Below are 21,155 nucleotides of genomic sequence, written 5' to 3'. Positions count from 1 at the left end.
GCTAAAAATGTTCGTGTTCAAAATCCTTTCTTTTATGCTTGTATTGTGCTTTATTCTTCAACGTGCTTTGCAGAGAATTGCAAGTCGCCAAAGTCACAAAACCAAATAGGAATTAAGGGAAACATGAAGATGTTACCATTTCTCATAAGGTACCAAAGATTTATCAATGTCAAACTCAGGAACGATCTGTTCTTGACCCCACAACCATGCAACTAGATCTTTACTCTTTAAAGCATTAACCATATCCTTTGCCCCTAATGGTCAAGGCAGTCTTGCTATGTATGTTTTTTGGATGGCTAACAAAAGGAGAAGTTACAGCTGTAAAAAGAATGAGTCTTAAAATGAATTTGAGATGTCTTCACAGAAATCTCATCACTAACACGGTGTCAGACAAATGTTTGCAATGCATTGTTCACTGCCTTTTTTGGTATTTGGAGAAAACACACCCTAATTCATAATGTTCCTGCTGAGTTTATTTCTATTTCTGAGAATTCTTACCAACAGCAGGTCACTAACAGAACAGCATAATGAAAATGAGGCAATGTTGATAACATAGGCAAGAATGCCCAAAAAGGCTAACTCCTGAGAACGCAGAATTTCAAACGGAAACATCACATAATGTGTAATGATGGAGAGTAAAACCTGACAAGCTATTCAATTCAAACAGCACATGAACAGCCAGAAAGAAAGAACCTGGAATCTAACATTCTGCCTTTTACACTTCCCTTATCGCTAGAGGCTACAATGTTCACAGTCAGAAAAGCAGACTTGGAAAAATGTTAGCAAAACCCAACAGGAAATTAGAAAGCACTGACCATGTGCATTCTTGTGAGAGACCTCAGTGAAAAGTTGTAAATGTTAATTTAAATCTCTTTTGATAGTAATTACAAATGTTCAGAATTTGATTCCTCCAGATGCACATCTTTAAAGAAAGAAGTACAAGTTTTCTTTAAAAAATATCCAGGAAATATGTAAACCTAATAAGTACGTGTATGTGTGTGTGCATGTGCAGGTGCATGTGTGTGTATATAAAGATTTGTGTTAGAAAGGCTCCCATAGCTTTCTTGAATCTCTCTTTTAGAATCATTACCTGGTTGCAGGACTTTCCTAGTACGAAAAAGCGCCATGGCCATTGACCACATTGTTTGCTACAGGTCTTCTAGTTTCTAACCAGAAATAGCATTCTACTAAGTGTCATTATTTACCATTATAGGTTACATTTTTAGTTTGATGTCTTTATTTTCAGCTGAGCTTTCTAACAGCTGGCAATACTTACAGGAGAGCAAAAAATCTTCTAATTCTGAGAGAAGCTGATAGCCATTTCAAAGAAAAGTTTCTTCAGGATAAAATATACTTCTAAAAAATGGATTTAATCAAATTAAATACTTGCTCAGTTTCACTGTCTTTCCAGGCCAAACAGAGCTGATCACTCTAAAGAAAGAGGAATTCTCTATGGTAATTCTTGTGTGCAAGGATGCAGAGATTTTTTTCTGGCTGCTCTCACCAGAATATAAATCATTTTCTGCTGTGGTGTCAGGAAGTGTATTCCACTAAATTAATCACGAACTACTTTAAAAAAGGGACAAAAAAAAATCAACTGCAAAATGAAACAAATCTCTCCGTGTCTGTTTTCCATTTGCGTTGTCATCACTTACCTTTAAAGGACAATGGAAGGGAGACGGGAATGCTGCTGAAATGCATTCAACAGGTCCTGTGCGAGCGCGTTAGCAACTCGAGGGGTCTCTGCCATGCGAAACCCTAAGCATTTTGGTAACCTGCTCACAGCATCATCCTCACTCTTTGCCAGGGCCCTAGCACGGTGATGGAAAACTACACACAGCAGTGCACAGAGTCATACGACCTTCACCACCACCCCCTTTTTTTTTTTTAGCATTTCCCAGCACTAGACCATAAGCTACTGAGGTCTTTCTGTCTCATTTCACAAGAAGAGGAAAGGCAATTCATATGGGAAATGGAGTCATCTTAAAAATCTTTTCCTAATAAACCCAATAGTTGAGCAGATGTGCACAAGTGGGGCGAGCTGGAAGCGCAGAGTTCAGGCAGCTCCATCCACCACCGTGCAACTGTGACTCAGCTTGCTTTCATCTTTTATGTCAGGCAATCAAAAGAAAAGACAATTTTCTTCACTGAGCGAGGGGCAAATAAACTCATGCCAATTAAAGAGCTGTGGTTTAGACTGGAAACTTTTTGAAGATAAAAAAATAACTTAACTAATTCACTCAGACAAGGCTTCTAGATCAGCTTGTCTTCCATTGCTCGCAACACAGGATGGGCAAAAACACCATGTTAAGTCTTATGCTTTCAAACTCTCAACCCTCAAGCCATAGCATGCACGAGTGACAGTGGGACATATATCCTTGCTTTAATAAAGTCATTTTCAAAAAGCTTCTGGTTTCAGAGAATTCTCTGAACCACAGGCAATAACAATTAAAGTCAGCCAGAGCCTTACAGCTGACTTTGAAATTAGAAAGAGCATTACAAACAGTTTTAGAGACTTTTTCTATCTTGTCTTTATTTCCTCAGCCTCCAAAAGTGCTTTTTCACTAGGCACTTACAAGCCTGTAGGTCTTTCTCATTTTTAAGTGCTGTGGTCTTCACTGGCCCAGTTTTGGCTTCTTCTGATGCCTGACACAGAAAATGCATCTAACTGTAAGCCTGTACATTAATTCCCAGAAAAAGCAGCTCAGAGCATGAAAACAGCTCAGATCTGCCAGTTCTGGGCATTTTTTTTTTCCTCGCACAACAACTCTCATTCCCATTGCTCAGGAAGCCCCACTTACCGATAAAATGTGGTGTAGTCCACTGTCGAGTGACAGCTCTGAAACTCCCAGGCTTTGAGTTTCTGGCATTCCCGGTGAGCCCGGAGTTTCACCCGCACCGTCCCATGGCACAGCTCGGGCACAGGTTTCCTCTGCGGGCGGCTGCAGAACTCGTTTGACTCCACACGCCAGGACTCGGCAAAGTCATCCACATCAAACTTAAAATTCCCGTCCCCCCCGATCAGGTCATCTCGCTTGTGCCCGTTGTAATTGCCGCAGAGACCACAGAGTTTGCCCTTCAGATGTGGTGCGGCCATCACTTCCACAAAACTGTCTCCATCCCACGAGATTTCCAAGCCTGACAAAGAAAGAGAGAGAAAAGGCCAAAATAAGAATGAAAGATGAAAAACGAATATAAAAAAAATGAGGATTACAAACTGTTATGTCTGAGTTAAAGAGTATTCATGGGAACCTAAACAAAGTGTTTGGTTTTCTTCCCAAAATGTTACATTTCTATATACTTGCTAGAAAGCACCTTCTGGCAAGTCTAGTGTTTCTCAAATGACAATTACCATGCACTTGTCTCTCTCTATATTTATTTTTGTTCCACACTATTGCACGGAGTTATCATGGAAAATCTCGAGCTGAGACAGATATACCCTATGCTTCTCAAAGGCTCTTGCGAAACGCTGCAGAATTGAACTTGCCGTGGCAAATTTCTAGCTGATTCCACTACAGCCAAAATTTCAGCCACTGTCAGGCACACCAAAGTTCCTGTGCCCCGTAGCACTTGACCAGTGACCACTTCCTAGAAAATATCCTTCTTTTCTTGTCTGCAGAGCTCAAACTGGTATCTCTTTGGCGAGAATATAACTGTTCCAAAGCCAATAACTTACTCTGTATAGGTAAAAGAGGTATCAGTAAAGAGATGTCAAATGAGTAAATCTGTTTTAAGTAGGATTTTGAATCAGATTCAAAGGGTTCATCCAGAAGATATTAAACACTCTGTAGCCCATGACCGACCTTTCAGAAATGTAGCCTTCATAAACCATCAGCGCTGAGGAATGATGCTAGACATGTAACATCTATCCAGTGGCTGGGGGGTAAGTGCTCTACTATAATCCATTTTACTGCATTCTCTTAACAATAAGATCTTGCACTTTCTGTGCATTAGACTCAAATTTGCTTTCTGTGGGTGAAATTCATTTTATCTGTCTTTACCTATCTAAAAGCTAGGTGTCTAGCTTAACTCAGCTGCCTGGGCTCTCTTTGATGGAGAGAAACAGGCAGCTCTTGCTACAGGCAGCTGTAACAATTTTGTCACAGAGATGAACTTCCTTCTGGAGATGCCTTTCTCTTTCCTTCAACACTACAAAGGAAAGGCCCAGACATCAGGGAGAGACTAAACTTCCAGTTTTAACCTGGCTGAATTTAATGTAAATGAATTCCATCCTCTGAAGAGTAAATATATATCTCACAAAAGAACACAACTTTGATATTGTGTTGGATAAAAAGAACACTAAGAATTACTGCTTAACTTCCATCCAGAAACAACCTTTAATTATTTCTAATGTCTGATCACTGCTAATACTTCACGTTTTTGTAGTGCTTTCCATCTGAGGATCACAAATCATTCTGCTGACATTAATTTATTCCCATAAAGTACCTGTGAGCACTGGTTATTGAAGGATTAATGCAGGAATCCACTTTTAAAGGGGGTAATCCAGACTTTTACCCTCTTCTCCCTGCCTAGCCAAGAATACTGAACTCCATGGTGCAAGGCCAGGGCTTTGCTCCAGTTTTCTGCATTGGATGTGTGGGCTGCCTTAGCACGGCCCTTTCCCCTTGTAAATCAGGGCTCGTCACTAGACCATCCAAATCCAGCCCTGTGCGCATGTAAGTAATTAACACAGCAGTTATTAACACACAGACTCAGTTCAAAGCTGGAACGTTTCTCTGACAGCATGTCCTGTTGTGCCCTATGACAATTCCTACCAGCACCACAAAAAACAGCGAGAGGCTCTGCAGCACTTACGGCTATAGAAGGGGCGCTTTGGCCTGCATACATACAGTCCTGTCGCTTGTGCGATGTGCATGGTCCCGAGCACGTGAGTTTTACCCAAACGGGGACTTACCGAGCAAGGTTTTGCAAATCATTCTGCACCACCCAGTCGCTACAGCCTATTTTGTCAAGTCCTCTTATTGCTCTGAATAAGCATGATAGTACAAACACGCCCTGAGCTAATCATGCCTAAACAGAGTCTCAAACTCCCTAATAAACGGAGAATGGATAGGGCCACTGCATCCTCCTGCAAAAGCATTTGACAGCCAGCTGACAGAGAAATTGAGCAAGACCACAACTGCTAACAACGCCAGCACAGTGGCAAGGAGGAGAACTGCATTATGAGCTTCATACATTAGCACTGCTGGACAAATTCAAATTCCAGCTGCCTTTACTTCTGACAGCATGAGCAAAACAAAACATAGTTTGACTTGCAGGCATGAGACTAATAGTGCCATACTGGCACTTAGAAAATCCTTGCCATTAACCTATAAACTCAGATTAGTCCATACTTGAGAAGCATATAAACTTTCAAACTTTGAAGTGTCAAGATCCCAGTTCTCAGGCAGTTCTCTTCAGAAAATAATTCTAGCTTTTAAAGTAATATTCAGTTTGTTGCCCAAATCAGCTCCATCAGACCTGCTGACTTTAAGCACAATCATAAAGGACAGGTTGATGGTTTTATCTTAATTTTCCTTTTACAGCTTTTTTCCTCAAATTAGGACTAATTGACTTGCATTGAAACTATTCGTGTTCATTACAAAAGTTAACCCTGAAATTATCCCAAATATTTGTGTGTTCTTCACAGTGTTATGAGAGTTTATGAAATCTACTTGTTCCCTGTTGCTCTGTGAACTCCAGATATGCACACAGGAGTAACAAAATTCTAACTTTTCATCTCTATGTATAAAAATGTGTATTTTAAATCTGGAGATTTGATTTTTAGATTTATATCAGAAAGCCACAGACAAACTACCACAGAGGATATACTTTCCTCGGCTTGAATATCATTTAATTTCATTATATTCTACGAAGCGCTCAGATGCAAGTTGTAACTGTATGGTATCATGTTGATTGTAAAAGAGGTTGCTAACAAGATTTCTAACTTCCATGAACAGCTGACAGGTTTCTGTCCATAATGGAGCTTGCTCCATTTCTGGATAACCTGAAAGGCTACCTAACACACCTGATATTTTTCTATCAGTGTCTGCTTTCACTATGCAGTGTGTGCCTCTCTGCTTGTCCCCATGCAAGAAATTCAGTTGGTTTCAGTAAACCAGCAAGAGCTGTGACAGACAGGATTATGCGATGGAGCAATGTTTGAAATGGTCTCCTTGGCAGACGGAAACTGTTTGGAAGAGTTTCTTGGTGCCTACTCCCTGCCTTTGCTTCCCGCCACCATGGCAGGGAGAATGGGATGAGTTTCCCATTCACTTGGACAAGAATCAGAATCTAAGTAATTGGCGAGATCCGAAGCCAAAGGATGCAGCATCTGTCCCATCTGGGGATGTGCAGAAAAGGAACATTCTTTGTGTTACTTTTTAGGGTGTTCCAATTTTCCTCTTTCTTTGAGGGATCCTTAACCAACTTGTTACTTGATTTCTTAACTTGGCACAATGTGTGCTCTACTGCCTTTAAAAAATTCCTTCTGGATTTATACACATCACACACTGAGCTCCACATGCTGGGAACTCCCATCAATTGTTCTGCATGATTTTTCATGGTAAAGGCATCCTCAAGAACTGGCAAATCACTCTTTCCTAAAGACTTAGGGCCAACTTGGTACAGAAAACCTCAACAAAGTAGATTTGAACATAAGATCAGCATTGGAACAAATGGAAAATTCCCGCAGTAGAGGGGCAGATTAAACAACACTAGCCCTGGGACCCTCTGTTCTCTTCTCAACACAAAAATTGTTGCACCTCCCAACTCTACCTGTGATGGAGTACCTGCAAGTGTAGAGTGCCAGAATTGCTGCTGAATGGCATGCAGAGCTACAGCTGGTGAGGAATTTAGCAACAAAACAGGTTTTCAATGGAAAATGCCAACTCATCAGAACCGAAATGCTTCAGGGAGACATATCAGATTCAATGAGCTTCCAACAAAACACGGGCAGGGCTCCAAGCTGGTCTCCTGCCAGCTTGCCTGGTGGGCTGTCTGGAAGCCTGGCCTCTCAGCGTGTGCAATTGAGGGCAGCCCTGCCATGCACATCGCCCTGCAGCCAGGGACCACAGGGTTTCCTGAAGCTTTGGTCTCCCCTCTTTATCGAGGGCTCTGCTCCCAGCTTTGCAAAAGGAAAAGCAAAAGCTGTGGGAATGCTGTTGGAGACCCTACACTTCCAAGCCTACTTGTATTTTGAATTTTGTCACTTGTGCAATGTTTTGGGTTGTTTCTAATTATCTTCCCTTCCCCTATTTTTTCTCCCATACTGGGAAAGTAAATATTTTTTTAAAATGTATGATTCATTCTAAAACAGAGAAAGTTCTCTCCCCCTCCCCCAGCATCCAGAATTTCCTGTGGAACAGACATTTTGTCTTTAAACCAGTTCCACTCGGCACACTCGACCTCTCAGCAGCCTCTGCCCATCATCCTCTCCCCGAAAAATGGAGTGACACCATCCTGCTGCTTTCCAGGCCTTTGTGCTGGGCAAAGAAGGACTTGGCCCATCATGTTGCATTCAGCAAGAGAAATCTGATCCTTCTTTTTTAGGGTAAGGAATTATTTAGAGCATAATTTGCAGTGATTACACCCTGTTTGGTATGTTGTCATATGCCATGTTTGCACTCCACTGCCAACACATGGACAGGAATATGTGCAGTCACTTATTAGGCTTATCCCATAGACAAATGGAATAGCAGCAGGATTAGCTGTCATTCATCTTCGATTGAAAACCTTTCCCTGGCCTGTGGTTGGCTAATGAAATCCACATCGCCAGAATTCATAGTGTTCAGCTGGCTGCAAAGAGAAACCCTCAAGATGCTTTTAATTAGAGGTCGTGAATAATGGTCAACTTGTGTGCGTTTTACAGACAGCCACAAAAATCTGCATTGCCACTCTGAGGAACGAGCCCAGAGCTGGGATCCACATTATACAGGCATACATTTCCAGGGGACAAATGAACAGGTGTCTAAATCCTCAGCTCAACACTGCGTGCTAGTGTCCCCCTCGAAAAAAAAAGATCATAGATAACGACTAAGACTATGCTTCTTGCCTGTGACCACACTGCTCCATAAGAAAGACTAGTTTCTTTGCGTTCGCATGGCATTTAATTGAATTAACAGCGAATATTATTCTCATTGAAACAGTGCTTCACTGTGTAAGTGAAATCTCCCAGGACTGCAGCAGCGCCTAACACATGCTAATGAGGAAATTTTTACCTGTCACTCAGCATGTATCCCTGCCAGAAGTCTATAGTCTCAGAGCAGTTTATCAAAACAAATGCAAGTCTTCTGATTTAGCATTTTGACAATTTATGCACTTTCTAGGGCTTGAAAGACCTAAGGATCTACTCTTACCCCTCCATGTTTCTGTAAAAAACATGGAGTTGCTTTGAAGCTTCCAATTTCCTCTTGCTTCCAGTACTATGTGGATTTTCTGTTCCAACAATCTTGATTTGAACACAAAGTAAGTCTGCAATTGAGGAAGAACTGTTATGTTTAAGAACTGATATCCAACCTGTTCTTCTCAATTAGTACCAAATGATAAGCCTGGGTATACCATTCCTATGTTACTGGAAGAGAAAATCACAGGCACGTTTGTATATGAAAGATGTTAATTATCAATTGAAGAACAAAACATATTTTAGGAAGTGTCCCACAAAGATTTTCAAATTTTCAACTGGTATTTGCCTCCTTATAGGTTGCGGGGATTTTGAAAGGGTTATCAAGCACTTTGGGATCCCCAGATCTCTACAGAATTATTACATATCTTTACTGCAACTATTATGGCTTTTCTACTGACTGCTGCTCATGTTGCACTTAAGATGTTCCTCAAGGAGAAGACATATGCACACACACAGTCTTGCCCTACCTGCTTTGGTTGTCACTTTCAGCAAATAACCATCCAAATCGATCTGAAATTGCGGTGTCTCGCAAGGTAGTGAGATGCGCGTCCCATTCCACTTCACTGTGAGGTGCTGCTGGAGGCTGATAATGCTTCGGCCCAGCACAAGGTCCACAGATTTTGTCCAGGAGAAAGAACGGGTCCGACGGGCGTCGTTTTTTACCAGCACCTGGAAGGGCGAGGCAGAGGAGGAGCAGTCTTTCGTCAAAACGTACTGACATGTTCCCTGAAAGTTAAATGTCCGTCCATCAAAAGTGTTGTAGTGAGGGTCTCCAAATACAGTGCAAACTCCAGGCTCTGCAGGTGAGTGAGAAACAAAAGCACCATATCAGGATCAATCAATGTGGGAAAAGAAGCAGTTTATAAGAACATAGAGGATGTTGCTCTCATGTAATGTCCCTACAGGTCAGATTCGGCTGAGGAATGCCAGAAATACCTATTTGCAAAACCAGAAGTTCTCTGTTTTTAAGAGAAGGTTTCTCTGGAGATGACTCTGCTGCCTGCATTTGGGGCTTGGACATGTAGCTTGCTCTAGATATATTCTTCTTATACAGTTAAAGTTACTTGGTGTGATCTCCTGCTGTTAAGTTCTGCTGTGGTAGCAAAGACTAATTTATTAGTATCGTCAGAACCAAAAAATTGCATAGATCTGGGAAGTGAGCAACTGAAATTATTAGCCCTTCAGACCACGTCAGCAGGACTGGGGTCTGTCCATATCTCCCACAAGCACATCTGAAAACATTGTACATTTAGAAACTAAGTACATCTACCTTTTCCCCAAATTCGTGTTGCAAATCAGAAAGGCTATTGCCTCATCTATCCTGTTACTACAGTGGGCTCTACAGGCTCATCTGCGCTCAGTGAGAATCCAGCACACCTCAAAAAGGGTGCGATCCAAGGACTAGCATTCCCAGACAGCAGCGCATTTATCCGCATCTCAGCCCCCAGGCATAACAACAGTTCCCAACCACATCTCACTGCTGCTGTTCCTGGAAGGAGGAGTCTCTGGGCAGAGACATGTGCAGAGCTGCTGCCAGCTGAATACCCAGCGGTTTACGCTGTTTTCTGGAGAGATGATGCCTGTTCTAGACGGAGAACTAAGCACAGTAACTAAATTTGACTTAGAAATCAGTGAGCTGTGAACAGTACCAATCAAAAAAGCCCAAAGGAGGGGAGAATAAAAGAGAATACAGTTTGTTTGCTTAAAAAAAAAAAAATCTAACTAACAATGGTTCCTCTGGAAATACAGCTGAAGAAAAGGCATGTTTAAAACTACAAAGAAAGAGGGAGGCACGGAGGGGAAGCCGGGGATTTCTACAGTGAGGTGCAATGTGGTGCTTCCTCAGCAGGCCTGTTCAGCCTAGATGAAGAACCACGGTAATGCAGCTGGGCTGTTTCTGGCATTTTTTACTTGCTTCAGCCAGAAGAGTTCAGGAATTCCCAAACAGAGGCATAGTTAAAAAAAAAAAAAAAAGGGGGGGGGGGAGGGACATTAACTTTTTCTTCTCCACTTGCAATGCAGAATCACCGATATCTATGCTATTCCCAACAGACGTTTATCTAGTAGTGATATTAGGGACTTCACAACCTCCTTTGGCAGCCTATTCCTACCCATAGCTATCTTAACCATTCTTCAGGGCCTCTTAAATCTGACTTCAGTCTCCCTTACCACCTGGAGACACAACTGTAGAGCTGGAACCTGGGAGAGTTGCACTTTACACCTAACTTTGCCACCTTGCTTTTTTTTCTCATTAAGTCTTCAGTTAAACCAGTCTTCAGTAAAACCAAACTATGTTTGGCATCATTATTATGCCATTTTACTATGTCTGGCAATAAGGGATAAAAGTTCCTATTTCTAGAGGACATAACATTCACAGCTCCATCTGAAGTCAAAATTAGCCACAGTTGACCAACACCTGTAGAAATCAGGCCCAAAGGACTTTAAATAGAGGCCCAAAAGCAAGACACCTAATTTAGAGAGTGCTCTATAAAAAGAACCAGTCTACATCTTTGAGTCTCGTTTTTTCTCACTGATACCGATGAGGATACCAATAACCCAAAATCCAAGGAAGATTAATTGCTTGGTACTTCTTAATAATTGACAAACTTCAAATGAGACAAAAAATATAGTTTGCATCACCAACATAATTTTTCCCACAGGGAAATTTTCTGTAGATTCTATCTGGGGACTATCTGATTTTAATGTTACTAAATCATACTAATATACTTCTAATTTATTTATGTACTCATTTAATTAACTGCATGATGAGTATTAAAGATATTTTTATTGCCTGTTCAGCTCCTATTTCATTATCTCAGGTTTTTTTAATATTTCTCTAAATGTAATGAAAACTTTTATGAAAACAAGGAAACTATCATCATCATCAACAACAAAAACAGCCTAAATATCAGTGAAGATTTCAGTGAATTAAACTGCTTTTCATCTGCTTCTAGAGGCCAAGAATGGAGATGCTGTACATGTTATTACCTAATACATCTTGCAGGGGGAGCAGGGGGAGTTCTGCACCTAAGCCACTGGTTAATAGGCAAGACCTGTGAGGAGCAAATATAATTTAGAGATGTGCAAGTAAATTGGATAGTGCAATGGTATCCAAAGGAAATATTTATTTTTAATTTCTAATGTGTTATGCGGAGTAATGTTGTTTTATGTTATGTTATATTGTATCACATCATACGTCAACTTGATGCAGTGCAGTTAAAATAAAAAAGAATGTATTTTGGATTGGATAGCTGAATATCTGATCCAAAATTTGCTGTTTTCTTTAATGACCAAGGAAGTGGGTGAGGGAAAACCTCCTAAAAACAACCCAAATAATTGATTCTCTGATATCAGCATGTAAAATATCTTTAAAGGTTTGTTAGAATTGCAGTGTTTTTCAAAATCTATACACTGCAAGAGAGTATGGGATAATTTGACACCGCCAGTAAGAAGAAATTTTTGACCTAGAAAGAAACCTTAAATATAAGGTGCAACAAGACAGCAAAGGGCAGGCAACATGAGAAAGCTCCAGCCATTTTTAGGCTTGGGATTGTTTATTTCCTTTTGGGAGGGTTTCAAACACATAATGTTTTATGATTTGGCCCCTTTATTTTTATGGTTTTTTTTTCCTTTTTAAACAAATCAGCCCTTCTGCTTGCCTGCTTTTGAGATCTACGGGAATCAATGGTTCTCTAGTTAGTATTGTGGGAGACTTGCTCCTCCGTTGGGTTGGACAATCACATCATCACCAAAGCTAGGTACACAACACAAGTGTGAGTTTAGTTTGCACTAATAAGGCACAGAAGGGGGAATATCTTCCTCTTTTTTTCTTTACAGTAAATCCTTGCCAGGTTATTGTGGCTATTCTGATTCCCTGTCAGCTCTTTCTTACGTTCTAGGCAGGGGTTAGAAAAGAATAAATGGACAAGATACTTCCTCTAAGACTCTGCCAGCTTCCAACTGTTTTCAGCTTTTAGGGGCTTTCTGAACGAGGCATTTTTCTTCTTTATTTAGTAACCTTTGATAGTCTTCTTTTCTATGAATTTATCCAGTCTCCTCTTGAACCCAGATAGATTTTAACATCTACAACATCCTTTGACAAGGTGTGTGGAGAACCACTGCCTTTTAGTTTCAAACCTAGCATTTATGGTTGATCTGTTGCTCATCTGCAGGCACACACTTTTGCATGAAGGTAAATATATCCCTGCTTTTACTCTGACCCTGAAAGGCTCCAGTTTGTAAAAGAGGGCCCCAAACTATATTTTGCAGCATCAAAGGGCCTGATGCAGTTAAGCCATTCAACTCTGATTAAACATTATCGAGAGCTGGCTGCAAAACACATCTAAACCTCTTTTGGAAATCCCACATTTAAGCTCCCAAATCAGCTCTCAAAATTTCTGGCTTCAGTGAGAACTTCTGGGAGCTCGGCAGTTTCCACATTCTTTTTTTAAACAACCATATACAGCCTTCACCCTTTTACATTTGACAGTCTTAAACATCACGCATGACTCATGCAGTTTGCTCAGTTCCCACCTAAAGAATATAAAGCCTGCAAGCAAACTAATAATACAATATTCAGGTGCAAAAGTGAATATTGTAGGGTTCTTGGACTGTTTTCCTTCTATATTGTGAATAGTGCTCAATTCTAATACAATACTAACTTTGCTGGGAAGGTAAGCATAGACAAGGAGCACAGAGTTTGAAAACACAACTATCTATGCAAAAAAGAAAGTTGGATCGAACAACAAAAAGCATTCCTTGAGTTTTAGTGTGCTCTAAGTGGAAAAAAAAGCAACAAACTATGACATGACAAGATGCATTTTTGGCCAGTTTGAACCAAATTTGACAGAAGAATAAAAGCATCAAAGACAACTTATTTCTAGAAAGTTTTGGGGGGAAAAAGACACGGGATGAGGTGAGGTAAGAGATACAGATAAGTGACTGCAAAAAAGCACCTTCCTGCCTCCTACCCAGTGTGCTAACCACCAGCCAGAACACATTTAGCCCTTTATATGTAATGCTCCATAGAGGCCAGACAGTCAGCACACGTCGTGACTGGCCAAAGCGCAGGAGCAAATTGGTTGGCCAGCACATTAGCACAACTGTATCTCCAGATCAGCCACAGGATATATTGTCTTTCACTGGTTTTATTATTTGTTGGGGTATAAAGGAAATGGGACACAAATCCATAGGAAACCAGGCTCTGTTAGATCTGCTGCTCATGGAATAACTTGTTTTATTTTTTCAGGACATCAGAGCAGTCAATTGAAGTCCAAGATGTCCAGATGTCTGGTCACACTCTTCTGGGCTTGTAGCTAGTTAAGAGTGGCCAAGAAAAATATACTTTAAATTATAACTAAAATTGGTTTGGACACTTTCTAAGTAAGGAGAAGGAGGAAAAAATAAAAGTTTACTAGTTAAGGGTGATTTGATTGCACATCTATAATTCAAAAAGTCTCAGCTTTTTAAAAACAAAATGAAAGTTTGAATGCAATTAGACCATATCCTGAATTAAGCCCTAAATCAAACAGAACACATTATTAACTTTTGAAAAGTAGCTACAGAACACTCATAATAGAATTTCATTTGCTCTTCTTAAAAAATGCATAGCCATAGACTACTTTCCTCATAATTGCTGCATAGTGCAGCTTGATATAATACACATTACAAGGTGTGGTGTCAAAGACTCCACAGGAGTCTTTATGGTCTATTTCATAAATAAAATAGCTCCAATTTGTCCAAATACATATTTATACAGTAGACCATCACACTTGAAATGGCTGAGGAGGTAAACCATGAGCAGCATTTCAGTATGAATAAACAATTGCAGTCCTTTTTTGATGTATTTCTCCATGCTAAGGAAATAACATCACAAATAGAACCACAGGAACCTATGTGATCCTTGAGGCCAGGTCCCCGCACTATAGCTACCTATGTACCTCTGCATTTTCTTTTTTATCCCCTTTTTTCTTTTCCCTCTCTCTCTCCTTGTTTTTCTCTCTCTCCTCTTAAAAGCCATGCATTTTTAAGCATTTCTGTAAAAACAAATGAAAAATAATCAATATGAAGGAGCAGGTGAAGTACCAATCTTTTACTTCTAAGGTTGGATCTGAATATTCTTGAGTTTAGTGACTTCAGACATTAGCTCCAGTTGTCAATTTGTCAATTCTTCCAATGACTCAGTGTGACAGTACGATCATATCAGGATTATTGATCATGATAAACTGACAGCTACATAGTTTCAATAGGAAACTTTCACATTGCATCCAGAAAAGGGCTATCAATTGTACTATGTCAGGAAAAAGAAAAGATTTACCTTCCCCTGCAAGTGCTCTTCTTTGTCTAGATTGAGAGAGTCAACTTAGGCTTAGTGATTTCTTTTTTTAATATGAAAATGACCTTGCTCTAACATAGGATTACTAATTTATGGAACTGACGTCAGTGACGATTTTTCAAAATCAAGCTGAAAGAGTACATTTCATTACATTTTTACAGCAGGATAAACTAAACTGTTGAATTTTCCACTGGTATGACCACTGTGTTTAATTAGTGATAACTGTACACCAGCCATGGAGCTGAAGCAGCAACATGCCAAAACTAACCATAGTTAACTTCAGCAACAGTAGACAAAAGGGACTTGCCAGCCCTTTAGGAGACGAGGTACTTTTTCTCTTTGCAGCAAACTGCTTTGAAAAATAATTTTTTTTTTTAAGTTTAAAGTGTATCCTTTAACAACGTGACTGTTTTTGACCCACTTCATAGAAATTGGCTGCCTTCTACTGTACTCAAAGCTCTCCTGTGTACAGTATGTTCTTGTACCTCCTATGTTGTTTTTACTTTGGAAAATTAATATCTGCTGGACCGCCAAAAATGTCTGGTTAATATGTGGAGAGAGAATCAGCATGTGTGGGTGGGAGGGGGAAAGGGCTTTGTACGTGCATCTTATCTCATCTGAAATGGGCTGAATTGGCAAAGCTTTTAATTACTGGACTATCTGAGATAGATAGTGATCATCACTGAAATCCTTATGATTTTGCCTTTGGCCTGCCCGAATGTTGTGATGAGATTTACAGCATTTCTGATGCAAGGGTGGAATTGGCTCCTTGCAAATGGCAACTGTTAAAACACTGATGCCTATTACTGAGGTATGAGAGTAGGTATTTAAGGACTTTAATTACATTACCTGATAAAAGCTGAGAATGACCATATGATTATAAAAGCTCAGGATGAGTTCACCATCAGCACTCCGCCAAAAACCAGGCAGGTCCATACTGAGACACCCCTCCAGAAAAAGATCCATCTGTTTCACGTGCCTTAGACCAGCACACTTTCTGAGGGACGCTGCAACGTGCCTCCCAGCCTTACATATGGCCAGGGCAGTATGGTCAAGACCATGAGGAACCCATAAGGGAACAAGTTTGTTTAACCTGAAAGCTTCATGGGAACCTAATAGGAGCCTACTGACAGCTACATGAAGTTACCAAGCAGATGCAGCCAGGCTCTTACAGAGTCGCACGGTTGCAGGAGCTGGTAAGCTGAAACAGGAGAAATTCCAGCTTGACACAAACAATAAAATTTTCACCATGAAAACAGTCAATCATTGGCAGAGACTGCCCAGAGATGCTGGCATCTCTATCCTATCTCTAGGATCTATCTCATCTCTATCTATGGAGGTTCTAACAACCTCTCTGCACACTTGCTCATGGCCAAATATGACTGTTCTTTAAAATCAAACATAAGATACAGCTGTCACCTAATTCATAGCAGGTATACAAATTTCAGATACTCTGTTGGCTGATGACAATGTGCCTTTAATTTCACATCTTATAGCTGTGGCCATTTCTTTTTTATATTTCCAGAAGCTTTGACCTTTTGTTTACCAGGTTCTTAGATGAGCTATTTTTACTTTCAGCATGTATATTTTTTTGCCTCCTCCCCCCATGAAATAATTATCACAATTCACAGTTCACTAATAGCACTTCTGAAGGAGTCACTTTACTGTTTAACCCCTTCCAGAAGAGACTCTCTCGTGCATGAGTCCATGAATTTACACAGAACACAGTTCCCTCCCACGGAACACTTTTCATGTTATAAGAGATTGCATAAGAAAAGTTAAATGAGAATGAAACACAATAACAAAGGTAAGATTGAGATGAATTAATCCATGATAATAATGATATGTCATATTTGAGCAGAGGTCCCTGGAAATCTCTTCACCCTTGAAACTTAGCATGCAGAGAACCAACTGCTGGTCAGTTGAATTCTCTTTCATTTCTCACTCTCCCTGGTATTCTTTGTCTCAAGACCTTCTGAGGTTATGCCACACATATTTCATTCAGGTACTGAAAATCTGAAAAACATTTATTTTACTACTTTTTTATTGTACTATTTTACATTTACTAAATGTTTCAAAATAATTGAGATACAGAGTGGAGAAGCAGGGATTTAGTATATTTAGAATATACTTAGTATATACTGTCTGTGCAAATGAAGAGCACACAGAATCGAGACAATCAGCAAAAACGATTTCCCTTAAAACAAAAGAATAGATAACATTCTCCTTAAAAACCTTTATATATATATATATATATATATATATATATATATAAATTTCAGATGCTTTCCTACAAATCATAAAGCCCCATTTTAGCAGTTTATCTCTAGCTGGCAAAATACTTAAACATGTCTTTAATGACACATGTAATTATATCCCAATACTTCTGTGAGGGTTGGTTTCCCTGTTTACTTAAATAGAGCAAGTATACAGTTAAGTATTTGGATAAGTAATCTGACGACCAGGAGAGATCACAAGTGATGATCATAAGATCATCATTCCTCAAATGAAGAATAAAAGGATAAAAAGGCGATACTTGCACTAATCACAGAGGAAGAGCTTCCTGTTTTATTCCTGTTTTCCATCGCTCTCACAGACTATGTCTTATTTTCTGCATGCCTCTCTAACTTTGTCAAATTTTCCTGCCAAGGTCTTGGATAATATACATACTTTGATTAATGCTTCTCCACTCCTAAATAGGTGTGTTATTTACAGGTATAAAAGGTATCATCTCTACCCATGTTTCAGATTTCACAGGCCAACTATATTCTACAAGAATAACACGTTAAATTTGACAAAACTAGTGGCATTTGGAGAAAAAAGAATACTCCTGACATTCATTTTAAGTTTACAGACTTATACCCACGTACCCTTTAGCTGCCTCTAAAAGAAAGGTAGAAATGCAAATATAATTCTAGTATAATTATTTTCTCTGAAAGAATAAAGAATTTAAACAACGCGAAGAAAGAACTTACTTTCAGTGCAAATAGGACAGCATCCTTTTCTGTTCAGGATTTTACCCTAATTGGGAGAAAGACAAGCTGATTTAATGAAAGGGTTTTTGGAGCAATGATTGTGTTATGTTGTAAGGCTGGATTAGCCTTTGAAAATAGTTCAAGTTGTGTTTGAACTCAATGCCCTGGTTACAGCTTCAAATATCAGGTGCTAAAAACAGACAGAACTATTCAAAGAGCTTCCTGGCAGCTTTATAAGAAATGAAATACTAAAAGGGTTCTCTGTTACCACTTTTCCCTTTAGAGAGAGTGTGAGAGAAATCTGGACTCATGTATTCATGTATCTAAAGCAAACTAGTCATTTGGTTACCAAGATCACTACTTTCCCCCCACCTCCCAAAATGCATAAAGCACATTTCTTATGCTCACCCTTTGAAAAAAAAAATAAACAAACAAGCAAAAAAATCCACTCATTTTTGCAGAAAAATAAATGAAGGAGGCACTGATATGGGTCTAGTTTGGCCAGATTCCTTTCACAGGTAAATCTTGTGATATCTCTTAGCAAATCTTATTACCAACTCAGAAATCATAGACCAAGTGCCCCAATGAAGTAAATGGGCACACCTCCAAAGCAGTGTGAAATCTAAAAGCAAACACTCTGGTCTCACTATAGCAATAGGGACCAAGAGCTTGAGTCTTTACTTACCGCTCTGCCGAGGTCAATTTTCTTTACAGTTGTATCTAAGAGGCAGCTGGCTAGAAGTAGGAAACCCACCTCTGTGCATGCACGCACGTTCGAGCTCCTTTTTAGTTTCCACTGAATTAAAAGATAGCCTCTCTGATTTTACCGAAAACCAACCCTCAAGTAATAGGCCTGGAAAATTTCAGCATGAATGATGTCGTTTTCCAAGTGAAAACTGGCATGGGTTATAACAGAGCCTACAGTGATATTGGAGCTCACCCACATTCTTGAACAGGTTAGTAGGAGGCATATGGAGCTGGGCGGCCTCCGGGCATGGACTCCCCCCTCCAATGAGGTTGAGAACACTCCATCCTCGGGACCAATGGTGCCATTCCCCACCAAGCAGACGAGCAACGAGCGGCCAGGAAGAGCAAGCAAATGGAGCTCTGATTTTCTTTCCCCCAAAACACACACAGCAGCGCAGAAGAGCTTGTGAAGATGGAGAAGGACTAAGGAGCAAAATATCAGCTGGAGCACAGTCCTTCCCAATGGATCCCAGTGCTAGGAAAGACAGCTTAGTGCTAAGTGCCCTTGCCTGTCCTCCCAAAGGCATAAAAGCTCAGTGCAAGCCCGTCCTTGAGTGTGTAGCTGAATGTAAGCAGAAAGGATGTGATTCAAGTTCAGACTTGAGAAATGGGTTAGATCTGAGTTATCTGGCTATGGAGGAAATGGTTAGAGATTTGTGTGGCTACCAGGAACTCAGAGCAAAAAGAATAACCAGGCTGCAACAAGGAGTCCTATCAAGTACCTACTAGGATGAAACACCCTTAATGAAGAACCATTAAGACTAGACAGAAATATTAAGCCTGGCAATGCTTATTTGCATTAGTGAAGGAGGTGCAGCTGAATGCCACACGCTGCACTGAGTAGCCTTACCTCTGTCTTTCAATAAAAGGGTTGAAATCATCGGCCAAGCTGGAAGTGGCAAGAATTCAAATGAAATTGGAATCTCCAAGGCAGCCTGCTGAGGCCGGTTACTTGAGCCACCATGTTGGCATGAGATCCTGTTTTTGTCTTGTAGAATAAGGAAACCCATTATTGCTAACATGTGCTGCAAGAGTTCGTTAGCATTGAGGGTTCCCTTAGGAGTTGGCTAAGTGATGTGATCCCATTTTTCCCCATGAATATTTATAAGTAGACCACATTTGAGTCTATTTATTTTCTGGGATTTTTCTTCTTTTTTATGAGGTTTTCAATTTTATGTCTGAGGGTTTTTTTTCTTTTTTTTCTTAAGGCAAGACTAATTAGGGTTTTTTTTTTTTTTTTGATTGTGCAATAGCAGCAGCTGTTGTTTTTTGTGCCTCATTTGGCACTAGAGTAAAAACAGCAACTTTTTGTTTGTAATAATAACAGATGTGTATAACATTAAATGCTGTCTGTGCTAAGGATGAGAGAACGTGTGCTGAATAAATTATCAACTCACTTGAAGTTCACGGGTTCAAAATTTACCCACAAAATCAAGCTCTGCAAATGTCTTCACGTGCCATGAATTTAGTTCTATTAACTTTTGCACAGCCTTGGAGCTCAGAAAAGGCTGTATGATGTAAAATTCAACAGGATCTCCTGTAGCATCATAGAAAAAAAAAAAAAAAAAAAAAAACTTGTTCATAATCACTGACCATTAGCACAGACTGGCATTATTGGTGAGGATAGGAGGTATATAGGTAGGCATAAGGAGAAGAGATAATATTGAAAAGAGTAATAATGTGTAAATGGAAGGGAGATGACAAGAGAAAGAAAGAGGACAGAGCAGGGCTAGGGTAAATGAATAGCAAATTAGGTAAGAGAAAGGCTAGAGGACAACTGACATTCAATCTTGCCAAGTGTTGAGATTACTCCCTTTATATAAAGTATTTAAGCATGTGTTTAAGTTTAAGCACACATGGAGGGCTTACTAACTTCAGCAGGACTGGACACATGCTTAATAGCTTTGCTGGATGTGGGCCAGCATGTACTACACCTTGCAGACTGACACTCCAGGTAACCAAGAGAGGGAATATATACATGGAGTCAACGACCAGAAAATAAAAAATGGAAACCACAACCCACTAGGTTCACTAGGAGCCCAAGCAAAACAGATTTTGCTATCAATACAACAGAAGTTGCGACAGATATATTGCTTCTGTTGCAGAAGAAAAGAAGCTAAGAAAGTCACTTTCTATAATTACTGATAGAGAATTAAACATCCAAAACAAAACAAAATAAAAGAATCAGGAAAAAAATCCCTGACCCTAAAGAAAACTAAAACAAATGGCAGAAACAGTTTCTGAAAATTCAGCAGCCTGTCACCAACACATCTAGTAGTACCAATGGTTGCATGGCGCAGGATATTTCTACAGAACTATCACTTTGAAGCCTATCCTTTTCAAAGAATAGTAGGCTAAAATTTATGTTGATAAATGAATTAATATGCCATCAGAAAGAAAAACCCATCCTGCAAAGGCTATTTAGACTGCATGGTAAAGCACTTAAGTCAAGGAGTAACACTCAAAGTTTGCTTGTGGATCCTTAACTCTTTCATACTCAGATGTGTGTATCATAATACAGTTTTAATGCTATAATTTTATGGGGTCTGACATTCAAAGGGATACTAAATGACATGTTTTTCCACAGCAGTCCTCGGCAAGCAGCAGAAACTGCTGACTGCCACAAGACTTGGGAATAGAGTAAGGTAATGGACCTCAAATCCCTAAGGACTTCAACAACAGCGGCAAAACTTTA

General features: G+C 39.9%; 1 protein-coding gene across 3 annotated transcripts in view; it reads right to left on the bottom strand.

Moving 5' to 3' along the window:
* BMPER (BMP binding endothelial regulator) overlaps positions 1-21,155 on the bottom strand; it is a 150,422-nt gene that overhangs the window by 39,727 nt on the left and 89,540 nt on the right. For all 3 annotated transcript variants that reach the window (XM_010226532.2, XM_088521370.1, XM_088521369.1), the window contains 3 exons: positions 17,714-17,759; positions 8,872-9,201; positions 2,802-3,138 (listed from right to left, as the gene is read on the bottom strand). In XM_010226532.2, coding sequence (XP_010224834.2) covers positions 2,802-3,138; positions 8,872-9,201; positions 17,714-17,759 — 713 coding nt within the window. The remainder of the gene's footprint in view (positions 1-2,801; positions 3,139-8,871; positions 9,202-17,713; positions 17,760-21,155) is intronic.

This window comes from Tinamus guttatus, unplaced genomic scaffold (assembly GCF_059628265.1).
Source record: "Tinamus guttatus ecotype Peru unplaced genomic scaffold, ASM5962826v1 Tinamus_guttatus_pri_ptg000119l, whole genome shotgun sequence".
NCBI lineage: Eukaryota > Metazoa > Chordata > Aves > Tinamiformes > Tinamidae > Tinamus > Tinamus guttatus.
Note: the sequence above shows the minus strand (reverse complement) of the source record. Positions and strands in the feature narration are given on the sequence as shown.